Genomic DNA, 12,902 nt, shown 5'->3' with positions numbered 1-12,902 from the left:
TGAGGGTCAGCCTCCAGAGTCTTCTGGTGAGCTGTCCCTGGTGTGGGCCCAGGGTGGCACAGGGGTCACCTCTGCTGCACTTGCCCCCCAGACTTAACCAAGCCCAAGCTGGCTGGGTCCCGTGGTGGGAGAGGGTGCTGATGGCTGTCAGGACCAGGCCAGGTATCTCTCACCTGGAGTCCCAGGTGTGGCCTGATGCTTGAACAGAGGGAGGGCTGGGGCTGGGGGGTTGGGCAAGAGGCCTGGGTGCGGCTGGAGCCGAGGAGCAAGGCTCACCCGTGCCCCTGGCTTTGTGCTGGCAGGTGGAAAACCTGAAGGAGAGGCTCATTAGCCAGGCCCAGGAAGTGAGCCGCCTCCGGTCAGAGCTGGTGAGACCAACAACGTATCCTACATGGGGTGGAGGGGGGCTGACTCACCCTGTGCAGACTGGCCCCTCCACACGAGGGGTTTGACCCCGTCCAGTCCAAACGGGGGCTGCATCCTGTCTCGAAAATGCTCCCTAAATACATGTTACCAGTCACTAGGCCCTCAAAGGTCCTATGATCACCACGGGGAGGGAGGTTACTTCTCCTCTGCTGACATAAAATAGGAGTGTGAACTCTGTATAAATGTGACTTTTCTTGTTACTTTCACACTCAGGAAAATAGAATGAAAGGGGTGGAGTGCCGCAAGGAGCACCGCCCTTCTTGCTCTTTCTCTCTGCTGTCTTCGTCTGTATTTCTCTCTCGAGCCCCTTCGCTCTTCTCTCCCTCACTCGCCTTTCTTTCCCTTTTCTCCTGTCTTTCTCCCCGCCTCTCCCGCTCTGTCCCCTGCCCTTGCACGCTCTCCGCCCCGTCCCCCTTTCTTCTGTCCTCCCCATCTGCCCTGGCCACATGCCCCCCTTGGCTGTGAATCTGCAGGGAGGCACCGACTTGGAGAAGCATCGGGACCTGCTGATGGTGGAGAATGAGCAACTGAGGCAGGAGATGCGGCGCTGTGAGGCTGAGCTGCAGGAGCTGCGGGCAAAGCCAGCGGCCCCCTGCACGGGCTGCGAGCACAGCCAGGTGGGCACAGGACCAGGGAAGTCCGGTGGTGGGGGTAGCGGGGGGCTCTATCCTAATGGGGCCTGCAGGTCTGTCCATCTGTCTGCTTCACACATGTCTGGGCCCTGTCTCCTGTCTGCAGGAGAGCGCCCAGCTCCGTGACAAGCTATCACAGCTCCAGCTGGAGGTGGCAGAGAACAAAGGTGTGTTGTCAGAGCTGAACCTGGAGGTGCAGCAAAAGACCAACCGGCTGGCGGAAGTGGAGCTGCGGCTCAAGGACTGCCTGGCCGAGAAAGCGCAGGAAGAGGAGCGGCTCAGCCGGCGCCTGCGTGACAGCCACGAGACCATTGCCAGCCTGCGGGCCCAGTCGCCGCCTGTCAGGGTGAGCCCCGGGCCGGCAGCCTTGTGCAGTGCCCACGCAAGCCTGGACTGTGCCTCAGTGCTCAGCCCCTGGCACCCAGGGCAGGGTTGGCATGTGGAGTAGGCGTGAGTGGTTGAAGGCAGCATTCCAGGTCTGCACTCGGACCGGCCCCGTCCCCGTTTTGCTGTCCAGACCTGGGCATGTGGTAGGCATCCAACAACCAGTGCTTGTGCCTGGTACTCGCGACGTGCCAGGTGTGGACGTGATGCATCAGTAGATTCTGCCCTCATCTTTGCTCTTCTTGTCTGTTCTGTGCCCAGGCTGGGGCCACCGTCAGGCTCAGAGTGGGCTCATTAAGATGAGAAGATTCCAGGAGGCCCTTGGAACATTCTGGACAGTGGGACCTCCTGGCTTCTCTAGTTTTATCCAGGGGCTCTTGGTGGGTTGTACCTCCCCAGGCCAGCCACGGCTCAGGGCCCCAGGGTGAGGTCAAGGTGCCCCACACCTCCATGTGCCCGTCCCTCTCTTGTCTGGCAGTATGTCATCAAGACGGTGGAGGTGGAGTCGTCCAAGACCAAGCAGGCCCTCAGTGAGTCCCAGGCCCGGAACCAGCACCTGCAGGAGCAGGTGGCCATGCAGAGGCAGGTGCTGAAGGAGATGGAACAGCAGCTGCAGAGCTCCCACCAGCTGACCGCACAGCTCCGGGCGCAGGTGTGCATGCCGTGTGGGACGCGTGTGGCTGTCGGGGAGCACGTGCATGCAGCGGGGGCGGGCCTTCAGTACAGGGCAGTGTTTGGCATTTGGGGGTCCGACAGACCCAGGTTCTTGTTGCTCCTCTCCCCGCTGGCTCTGTGACCAAGGGCCAGTTTTGTTCAAATCTCTGTTTCCTTGTCTGTAAAATGATGTGATCTTGGAACCCACCTCCCGGCGGGGCTCAAGGACAGAATCACAAGAGGCTCTTCATACAGGGCCCAACACACATGCTCTTGGAAAGGTGCTCTAGTCAGTATCATAACCAATGCTCTTCTTGCTTTCCTGGGGCTTGTGCATCTGTTATGTGCCCAAGGACCCAGGTTGGTGCTGGGGCAACCCAGGGAAGTAGCTAGAAGGAGCTCACAGCCCTGTGGGGGAGAGACATGGCCATCCTACCCCTCTCTTGTGCGTGTGTACATGCGTATGTGTGTGTGTGTGTTCAGGTGCATTTGTGGGGGTAAGAGGCGGGGCTTCTCTCTGGCACCCACCCCACTCCCGCCTGAGCCCCATGTATTGAGCTTCTGGCCTTGGCTGCCAGATCGCCATGTACGAGTCGGAGCTGGAGCGGGCACACGGGCAGATGCTAGAGGAGATGCAGTCCCTGGAGGAGGACAAGAACCGGGCCGTCGAGGAGGCCTTCGCCAGAGCCCAGGTGGAGATGAAGGCCGTGCACGAGAACCTGGCAGGTGAGCCGGCCCCTGGGCCCTGGCTTGCCCCACGCCAAAGCCTGTCACCTTATCTGCCTCATACCCCTCGTGTCCCCTTAGGCGTCCGGACCAACCTGCTGACACTGCAGCCAGCCCTGCGGACCCTCACCAATGACTACAATGGGCTCAAGCGACAGGTGCGCGGCTTCCCCCTGCTACTGCAGGAGGCCCTCAGGAGCGTCAAGGCCGAGGTGAGTGCAGGCGGTGGGGTGTGGGGCTGGGAGAGGCCCCGGAGCCCTGAGCAGACTCAGCATCCACCCAGGGCTCTCTTCCAAAATGCAAACAAAGCACCCCAGACAATGGCTTCCCCCTCAACACACAGACACACACACACACACACACACACACACACACACACACATTGCCACCCTCAGACCCTGTTAGAAAAACAGACTGTCGGGGCAGGTACTGTGTTTCCCCGAAAAGAAGACATACCCCAAAAATAAGCCCCAGTTAAGATTGTCAGCCAGACGGACACATTTAGTACGTTATGACAATGTTCCAGAAGAAGATGACCTGACTGTATTTGAATAAATGTAGATTGTTGTACATGAAAAAAATAAGACATCCCCTGAAAACATGTGTCTTTTGGAGCAAAAATTAATATAAGACCCGGTCTTATTTTCGGGGAAACACGGTATTTGGGCATTTGACTTATTATAACTCTTTTTTTTTTTTAAGATTTTATTGGGGGAGGACAATAAGACTTTTAGTGGGGAACAGTGTGTATTTCCAGGACTGTTTATTGGGGAACAGTAGTGTGTTTTTCCCAGGACTCATCAGCTCCATCCAAGTCAAGTTGTTGTCCTTTCAATCTTAATTGTGGAGGGCGCAGCTCAACTCCAGGTCCAGTCGCCATTGTTAGTTGCAGGGGGCGCAGCCCACCATCCCTTGCAGGAATCGAACCGGCAACCTTGTGGTTGAGAGCACGCGCTCCAACCAATTGAGCCATCTGGCCACCTGGGAACTCAGTGGCAGCTCATTGACTTCATTCTAGTTGTGGAGGGCGCAGCTCACTGGCCCATGTGGGAATTGAACCAGCAGCCCTGTTGCCCAGAGCTCACGCTCTAACCAGCTGAGCCCCCCGTCTGCCCTATTATAACTCTTTAAACCAAATGTGTTACAGATATCCTTATATCTCAAGCATGCTACATATATTCTTACATCTGTTAGGTTTAATTTAATTTTTCAAGCTGTGCTTGTACAGTGTGAGAACAGTCAACGTCTCTCAAGTGCCTCCTACTTGCTGAGCCTTTTATAGCTGTCGGCTCCTTGAATCTGTACGACTGCCCTGCAGGGTAGAGAGACTGATGTATTTTAGGACTAGAAGATAATTCTCCTTTACAAAATTATGTCAATAATACATGGACATGGTAGAAAGTTCAAACCCTGCAGAAGGGCATCAGATGAAAAGGAAAGGCATCTCTCTGCCATCCGGCTCCCCACAGGCAGCCTCTCTGCCAACGTCTCCCCCAGGGTGTTTGGAGTGTGATAAAACATACTGTTGCATATGTCCTCTTAACCAACACGGGGGCCATATGTACATGTGGTCTGCATCTTGCTTCTTTCCCCTATGAAATGCAACTTAGAGATTTTTACCTCCCAGCTTTTATAGATCATGAGTTAGATGGTTTTATCCCCATTTTGCAGATGAGAAAATTGAGGCTTGAAGACATTGAGCCTATTGCCTCAGGTCCCCTAGCTACTCAGGGTAGAGCTGGGATTTGGGTCCAGCTCAATCATGTCATCAAGTGTGAGTGCTGTGGAGAGAAGCTGAGTCCTGGCTCTTTGCTCATTAGCAGGGCAACGTTGAACTATTGGCTTAGCCTCTCTGGGGCTCAGTTGCTTCCGCTGTAAAATGGGACTGGTAGCAGAACCTACCCAGAGGGTTCACTAGAAGAATTTGACATGTGACAGTGTACATCAAGGACTGAGCTCTGGGCAGTTGGTCAGTGCAGCTTGCCCAGCCTGACGGTGCTGCCCGTCCCCCACCAGATTGGCCAGGCCATTGAGGAAGTCAACAGCAACAACCAGGAGCTGCTGCGCAAGTACCGCCGGGAACTGCAGCTGCGCAAGAAGTGCCACAACGAGCTCGTGCGGCTGAAAGGTGGCTGCTGGATGGGCTGGCGGGGGTGAGGGGTCCTCAGCCTGGCTCCGAGGTGATCCTGCCCTTACCCACGGCCCCCAGCACCACTCCTCGGAGCTATGCCCTGTCACTGAGGTGCTGCTGTGATTCCCTCTTTGATGATAAGGCAGCAGAGGTGCAGAGAAGTCAGGCACTTGCATCTGTCCAATGCAGACGCCCTTGTCCCAAGGCCACAGCAGGCAACTTCCCGGCCCCGGCTGGCCACCGGCTCAAGTATCGGAACACTGGGTGGTGGGTGGCTGCAATGCCCCTTGTTCTGATCTAGGGCTTGGTCGAGTTTGAGATTTCTCGTGTTCACAAAAGTCTGGGGACCACCTGTTCTGTGCCTGGTGCTGTTCCAGACACTGAGATATGGTCTTGGGCCCTGCAGACGTCATGCCTGCCCTCACAGTGTTGACGTCAGCTGGCAGAGTGGACAGTGGTCGTCAATCACCCAGAGAACCCAATACTGACCTTGTTACCAGGGCTGGGGAGGAGCTCCGAGAGCCCCTGGGTGTCTGACAGTAGGGGGTGTCGGGGCTTCCCAGAGGAGGTGAAGCTAGAGCTGAGACCTGGACTGTGAGTTGGAGTGGACAGGTGAACGGGGAAGGTGGGCCCAAGCTGGCTGTGGTGGAGAATTTTCTCTTTATTCCAGGAGCACGGGGATCCCACTGAAGGGCTGGAAGTGAGGGTGAGGGGTGTGATCAGATCTGTGCCTCCAAACACCTCTGAGGTTGCCCCATTGCCTGTGCCCATTCAGTGGGCCACCAGTCGTCCACCTGCGCCTGGTCCTGTTTGCCCGTCTGATTCTGTCCTGGCATTCACAGTGCCCATTTACAACGGTATAACAAGCCCCTTGTTATTCCGGGACCCGACCCCTCATTGCGTAGATAAGGAAACTGAACTACGGGGAGGTAAAGAGAGTGTCCACTTTGGTATCCCAAGCAGGCTGGGTGTAGTGTCTGAGCCCCACAATTGCCCTTTCCAACTTGTCCTCAAGGTAAAACTCCCTCCCTCAACTGGTTTGCTCAGGAAGAAAATGTACCAATAAGTGAATTCATAATATAGTGTGAGTGACTGGTAACAGCTTTGTGGGCCACCTTGCCCTGGGGGGCCTTGCTTAGAAGTCAGGGGCCCCTGAGCCCCCGGGCTGCTTAGGACACCAGTGGACACTGGTGTGGCAGGCTGCTCTTGACCTGGCCTATACCTTTCTCTCCTCCCCCACCCAATCCAGGGAATATCCGGGTGATTGCTCGTGTCCGGCCAGTCACCAAAGAGGATGGGGAAGGACCTGAGGCGACCAATGCAGTGACCTTCGATCCTGATGACGACTCCATTATCCACCTGCTGCACAAAGGAAAGCCTGTATCCTTTGAGCTGGACAAGGTCTTCTCCTCGAAGGCCTCACAACAGGATGTGAGTACGGCTGTTGGGTCAGGGGAAGGAACAGAGAGCAGTGGAGACAAGGGGAGATGTATAATTGATATTCATCCGCAAAGGGAGAGGTGGTGAAGGGGTGGACAGAACGAAGTGTAAGGGTGAGGGAGTGACAGGATGGAGAAGGCTGGGTCTCTCTCTTCTTCCTCTATGGAGAGAAGATGGTGTGGGAAGCTAAGACTGACAGCTTTAGATGCCTCTGCCAGGAAGGAGAGATCCATGCACAGCCCCACCCACTCACGTGGCCCCGCCCACCACCACAGCCCCGCCCACCACGTAGCCCCGCCCCTCCACATCATCCTGGCCCGCATTGCGTTAGGCCCCTCCAGCCTGTGAGACCATCTGCTGTTCCCTCATCTCTACTAAGGCCAACCTGCCAGGCCTGTCTTGCCTGTGCCCTACTGTCTCCATGCCTGGCTTTATCTTTGCCCTTATCCTCTGTCCACTGGCAGGCAGGCGGACGAGGTGCCAGGCACCCGCTGGCCTCTGACTTCATTTTGTTGTGCTCTCCTTGAATTCAAGAGAATCTGGGTTGGGGTGGAGGTGGGTCCTAAGCTCTGGGGATGGGCGGCCCCTTCCTCAGGTGTTGGCGGCAGTAAGCGCTGCCATATCTTCTCTTCCATCTCTCAGGAACCAGGTTGCCATTGATGTCTAGTGCAAGTGACTTATGAGTCACCAGTTCTTCCACAGTGAGCCGGTTGTCCGCGATTACATGTGTTGTAATATTGCTGAAGGAGAGAAAAGTCGGGGGAGGTAGCTGGACTTGGAACCGGTGGGGCCCCCTGGTCCCAGCAGCCCTGGCAGCCCCACAGCCTTCATCCTATGTCTCCTCCCCAGGTGTTCCAGGAGGTACAGGCCCTCATCACCTCCTGTATTGACGGTTTCAACGTCTGCATCTTTGCCTATGGCCAGACGGGTGCTGGCAAGACGTACACGATGGAGGTGGGTGCCTGCTGGATGGGGCAGGTATTCCGAGAGTGAGGGCTGCCCCCTTGGTGTTGTAAACGGGGACTCGGGGTTCTGTGTGGTGGATGTTTTGTTTCACTGGGTCTTCATAACCACCTTGGCAGCAGAGCCCCCAAGTCACCAGGCCTGAAGAAGGGGAGCCTTGCCCAAGTGCGCCTGTGATGGTCCCAGTGGGTATGGTGAGGCGCAGGCATGCCGATAACAAACTGGCAGCAGACGGATGCTGGCCTAAGGTCCGAGTCCAGGGAAGACCATTGCCACGGTCTCTCAGGACAGGCTTTCATTGCCTCACCCACACGCATTTATTGGGCCCCTGCTGTATGACTGCCCCGTGCTGGGCCCTGGGGCTATCAGGATGAAGGAGGCCAGGTCTCAGCCTTTGAGGAGATCTCGGGCAGTGGGAGACACTGACCTGTGAAGGCTGTCGGGGGGCGCCCCACTCTTAGCTGCCGCTCCCAGCGCAGAGCTTCACTCTCTGCTTGTGGCCAGCCCCTCTCCATCGGGTGTAGCTGGGAGGAAGAATCTTGACTGTAGGTAAAATGGAAGGCTGACCCTTAGGGTGTCTGGTTTGTTAGCATTTCCCGGGCTCTTGAGGGGCTGCTGTCAGGTTCCTGGGGTAGAGGAGGAGGGCAGGTGTCCTGGTGTCTGGGCAGGTGGAGTGAGAGGGCCCTTTGGGGAGGGTGCCAGGTAGCAGTACTTGAGTCCTGGCAATGAGTCCTGAGCAGAAGTGGTAGGCAGGTGGGAAGTGCCATCAGAGGGGAGATTTCCTTTCAGAAAGGCCAACTAGCCCATCAGGCTCCAGGGCACGTGCCAGCTCTGCCTGTACCTCCCCTCCCTCACCCACAGAGCCTTGCCCATGACATACCTGACATTGGGCCCCCCTATGGGCAGTGGCAGGGAAACCATAGGTTCCCAGTGCCCCTCCCAGGTGGCCCACAAGGGCCAGGTACACATCTGGCGCTCAGCAGCCTCTTTGTGTAGTCCCCTGCCAGGCTGTCACCCAGATGCTCTGCTTTAAGTCTCAGGAAAGTCCTGGCAGGGTGGTGCCAGTGTAAAGATGGGAAGTTGCTTGCAGCCGGTAGAGGGCATTTGGGGGGAGAACAGCACGCAGGTGGGAGCTTTGGGCAGGGAGGTTGGCTTGTGAGGGGTAGCTGGAGGTGGGTGAGGGCCATAGACACCCGTGAATATCTGCATGGGCACCCTCATGGTCAGGAGAGGCCCAGCTCACTGGGGCCTTGCTTCTGCCCCAGGGGACCCCTGAGAACCCAGGCATCAACCAGCGGGCCCTGCAGCTGCTCTTCTCTGAGGTGCAGGAGAAGGCATCCGACTGGGAGTACACCATCACCGTCAGCGTAGCCGAGATCTACAACGAGGTCCTCAGGTGGGAGGCACTTAGGGGGGCAGCCCTGGCCTGGGCACAGGCCTCCCAGGCAGCTCTGTGGTCCTCAGGAGCCATGTGGGATGGGAAGTGGGGTCTCCTTGAAGAAAGGGGTGGGGGCTGTACATCAGGACTCTGCCCAGAGGGTCTGCTGGTCCCTGGCCCCTTCCCCCCACCAGTGGGCAGGGGGAGGAGGGGGAGAGGGCTCTCTCTGAGGCCCCCGACCCAGGTACTACTTTTTCCCTTGAGGTGTCCTCACCCTACCTGCAGGCTGTACCAGGTGGTGATAAGTGAGAGTGGGGGGATTGGTGGGGTCTGCCCACAGGGGCCAGTGCATCATGGGGGCAGTAGCACCACCACAGGACTTTTGGGGACTGGTTGGTCTCTGCCCGTCAGCCGACTGAGTGCAGGGGAGGAGCTGGAGGAGGACGCGGGGCTTAGCCCGTTGGTCCATGAAAGGTTCCTGAAGGTGTGATGTGTGACGGAACATTTGTGGCTGGGGGGGCGGGTGCAGTGCAAGCAGAGGCAGAAGGAGGGAGTGACTGTCCCACCTGCCCCTTCAGGGACCTGCTGGGGCAGGAGCCCCAGGAGAAACTGGAGATCCGGCTGTGCCCAGATGGCAGCGGGCAGCTGTATGTGCCAGGGCTGACCGAGTTCCAGGTGCAAAGCGTGGACGACATCAACAAGGTGTGGGGTTGGGAGGCCTGGGGGCAGGGAAATCTGGGGACATCCTGCCCAGGAGCAGAGCTGCTCTGGAGTAGGTCACAACAGGCGGACACAGGCTCTGCCATGTCTCTGTGCCTCTCTGAGCCTGTTTCCTCCTCTGCCAATACAGAGGGTGACACCCCCTCACTGTGGTACTCCAAGACCTCCTCCAAACCCTATGCCTCTATCACGTGCCTGCCCCCACCCCCCCAGGTGTTTGAGTTCGGCCACACCAACCGCACCACAGAGTTCACCAACCTGAACGAGCACAGCTCCCGCTCACATGCCCTGCTCATTGTCACCGTGCGTGGCGTGGACTGCAGCACCGGCCTCCGCACCACTGGTGAGTGAGGGCGACGGGCCCCCTGGCCTGAGCACCCCTGGCACCCACCCCACTGGGGCGGCCTTAACCTGCCCAGTGCCCTCCCCACAGGGAAGCTGAACCTGGTGGACTTGGCCGGCTCAGAGCGAGTGGGAAAGTCGGGGGCCGAGGGCAGCCGTCTGCGGGAGGCGCAGCACATCAACAAGTCACTGTCAGCCCTGGGGGACGTTATTGCTGCCCTGCGCTCCCGTCAGGGCCACGTGCCTTTCCGCAACTCCAAGCTCACCTACCTCCTGCAGGACTCGCTCAGTGGGGACAGCAAGACCCTCATGGTGGTACAGGTGAGGGTCTCAGGTGGGCCAGGTGGTGGTCCTCGGTGCGTATGGGACAGGCCAGCACCCAGACCAGGGACCCCTCTCAGGGACCCCAGGTGGGCAGGGAAGTTAGTGACGTGCACCGCTCCAGCCTCCCCAACAGACCTGGCCACGTGCAGCCTATGTGCCTCACAAGTTCCTTCCCTCTAGAGTCCCCTGGCCGTGAGCCCTCTGGTGAGCATGCTGCCCCCTCCAGTTCTGTGGGGGTGGCTGGCTTGGGTGGGGAGTGAGTCCTGTGTCCCCTAGGTGTCCCCCGTGGAGAAGAACACCAGCGAGACGCTCTACTCCCTCAAGTTTGCTGAGAGGGTCCGCTCTGTGGAGCTGGGCCCCGGGTCCCGCAGGGCAGAGCTGGCATCCTGGTCCAGCCAGGAGCATCTGGAGGTACAGGGATGGCTCATGCCCGTCTCTGGCGGCATTGGGCAAGAGTTACCAGGTGGGGCAGGAGGGAGGGTCTGGGAACGGAAGATGCCAGAGGTGCTGGAGCTAGAACTTGAACCGAAACCCAGTCGCCTCTTTAGTCCAAGTATTTCTTCTTGGCCTCAGAGTGACCTGTGGGGTCATCAGCTAGTTGGGGGGATGGGTTGCAGGCTGACATAGAGATGCTCAGTAGTGATTGGTTCACTTCTTTACATGGATTCTCTCACTTAACTCTCGCAATAACTGACGTGGGGTATTATCATCATGCCCGTTTTGCAGATGAGGAAATAATTTCAGGAGGCTGGGAGTGGAGGGAAGTATGGTGGCGGGGGGGCCAGGGCTGCATGGCCCCAGCCCACCTGGTCATCCCTACCCACAGTGGGAGCCAGCCTGCCAGACGCCACAGCCTTCGGCTCGAGCCCATTCGGCCCCCAGCTCTGGGACCACTAGCCGCCCAGGCTCCATCCGGAGGAGGCTGCAGCCCTTGGGTGAGCCTTGAGCGTGGGAGGGTGAAAACAACTTTTCTTTTTTAAAAGTTTCTAAAACTTCTTCAGAACCTGTTTCACAAGCTTCCCTGGTCCCGGGAAGTGGTCGGGGCAGACAGTGAATACATACGGGAAATCGGGAAATCGGAGGCCCCTTGGAGAGGGGGTAGTGTTTAGAAGAACCCAGCCCTCAGGGCTCCTAATGGGCTGCTGACTTGAGAACCTGACTTGAGAACCAGGGCGAGTCTCTTAGGCTGGGCTGGCGGGACTCATGCAACACACCCTCCAGGGCAGGCCTGGCATCGCCAGCTGTGGGCCTCAGCTCCGGAAGGTGGAAAGGCCAGGGCTCACCCCAAGTCCCAGATGAGGTGTGATCCCGGCCGTAGAACTGGAATCCAGGGCTCTAGTCCCCCACTTGGCCCCACGCAGAGAAGGGCCTGGCAAGTGCTTGGAGTCCAAAGGGGTAGGTAGGGGCAGCAGGGTCCTGAGGGGTCCTGGCCCAGGGCAAGCCCACCAGTGAGACGCCTGTTGCTTTGATTTCAGCCTGAGGCTGGGGCTGCAGAGTCTCCAGGTGAGTGTGGGGCCAGTGCCTCAGGCCTGCCCGCCTGCCGCGTGCCCGCCTGCCCATGCCTTGGGTTGCAGAGCTGTGCCGGGAGCCTGCTGCTCAGGCTGGGTCTGTCCTGCTGCCCGCTGTCTGTGTGCTTCTGTCTGGCTCCCTCCTGCTTAGCCGGAGGCTGACCAACACCTCTCCCCACCTGCAGGGAAGTCGAGGCCGTTGCCTGTGTGATAGACACGTCTACCCTGCCGTGCCAGGGGCTGGGTCCCGAGGCCTCACTGGCCTACTCCTGCTGCAGCCCAGGAGACGGAGGCCAGAGTGGAGGCTCCTCTTCTCTGCCTCCCCTCAGACATGAGAAACATGTTCAGAAGGAAATGGTGTCTCAGCTGTGGCTCTGGGTACAAATGGCATGGGATGGAGGGCAGGAGTGGCCTGCTCCGCCTGGCAGACCCAGGCCTTCAGAGGGCCCTCACGGGGAGGGCAGCAGTGGGGGAGGGTGGGCCCGCGCCCGGGCTGGCCAGACCTCCCAGCCTGCAGGGCACCCTCTGTAGTGGGTGGCCTGGCAGGCACAGGACCATGGGAATGGGGCAGTTGGTGGGCACCCCAGGGCAGTCCTGCGCCCCCACTGGGCATGTACATAGTGTTCATTAGTGTACATAGGAGGCCGGCCCTGCCTGCCACGGGCCGCGCTGTATTTATGGCTGAGGCCAGAGGGCCGGGATTCTGCGGCTGCCGCCATCTGCCTGACACCCGGCGCTCGCCTTGCTCACTGGCCTCTGGACATCGTCCTCCCTCTGAAATCCTATTTAAGAACTTTTGGAAGCTTAGCCATTTTTACTTATTAAAATAAAAGCCTTTTTACACAAGTGTAGCCTGAAAGAGTTGGTCCTGTGAGCCCCGGTCGGGCCACAGGAAGCAGGGCATCGCCACATGTCGTCGGCTCCCCACTGCTGGCTGCAGTGAGGAGGGAGTGTCCTGAACATCCACGAGGGGGGTGTGCCCCCCCCCGCCCCCCCCCGCTTACTGTCACCTCCACCAGAGATGGGAAAGGAAGGCTCTTCCCAGCCTTGACCAAACCACGAGTGGGGCCCTGGACTTGCCCCTGGTGGCAGGTGAGCGCCACCTTCCTGCCAGGGCCTATAGGACCCCAGACAATACGAGGGGCTACCCCTCCACCCCCCACTTGGGGGTTGTGTTGGCCTATTTCTGTCCCAGCCTTGGGGTAGCCTGTGTTCAGTTGGGGTCCTCCCTCCCACCGGGGCTGAACCGGCCAGCTGCTGTCCCGGGAGCAGAA

At 58.6% G+C, this 12,902-nt stretch overlaps 1 protein-coding gene across 11 annotated transcripts in view; it reads left to right on the top strand.

Moving 5' to 3' along the window:
- Positions 1-12,536, top strand: part of KIFC3 (kinesin family member C3) — a 66,139-nt gene extending 53,603 nt beyond the window's left edge. For 2 of the 11 annotated variants that reach the window (XM_033127370.1, XM_033127373.1), the window contains 16 exons: positions 303-368; positions 900-1,043; positions 1,165-1,404; positions 1,921-2,094; positions 2,675-2,822; positions 2,904-3,034; positions 4,839-4,950; positions 6,203-6,384; positions 7,243-7,347; positions 8,622-8,752; positions 9,313-9,436; positions 9,668-9,797; positions 9,888-10,117; positions 10,397-10,531; positions 10,947-11,055; positions 11,814-12,536. In XM_033127370.1, the coding sequence (XP_032983261.1) occupies positions 303-368; positions 900-1,043; positions 1,165-1,404; positions 1,921-2,094; positions 2,675-2,822; positions 2,904-3,034; positions 4,839-4,950; positions 6,203-6,384; positions 7,243-7,347; positions 8,622-8,752; positions 9,313-9,436; positions 9,668-9,797; positions 9,888-10,117; positions 10,397-10,531; positions 10,947-11,055; positions 11,814-11,839 (2,187 nt within the window). In that variant the 3' untranslated portion in view covers positions 11,840-12,536. Of the gene's footprint in view, positions 1-302; positions 369-899; positions 1,044-1,164; positions 1,405-1,920; positions 2,095-2,674; positions 2,823-2,903; positions 3,035-4,838; positions 4,951-6,202; positions 6,385-7,242; positions 7,348-8,621; positions 8,753-9,312; positions 9,437-9,667; positions 9,798-9,887; positions 10,118-10,396; positions 10,532-10,946; positions 11,056-11,595; positions 11,624-11,813 lie in introns of all 11 variants that reach the window. The other 9 variants (XM_033127377.1, XM_033127372.1, XM_033127380.1 and 6 more) reach the window with 7 other exon arrangements.
- Positions 12,537-12,902: the final 366 nt, after the last annotated feature.

This window comes from Rhinolophus ferrumequinum, chromosome 15, assembly GCF_004115265.2.
Source record: "Rhinolophus ferrumequinum isolate MPI-CBG mRhiFer1 chromosome 15, mRhiFer1_v1.p, whole genome shotgun sequence".
Classification (NCBI taxonomy): Eukaryota; Metazoa; Chordata; class Mammalia; order Chiroptera; family Rhinolophidae; genus Rhinolophus; species Rhinolophus ferrumequinum.
This window is presented reverse-complemented; position numbering and strand designations above follow the sequence as displayed.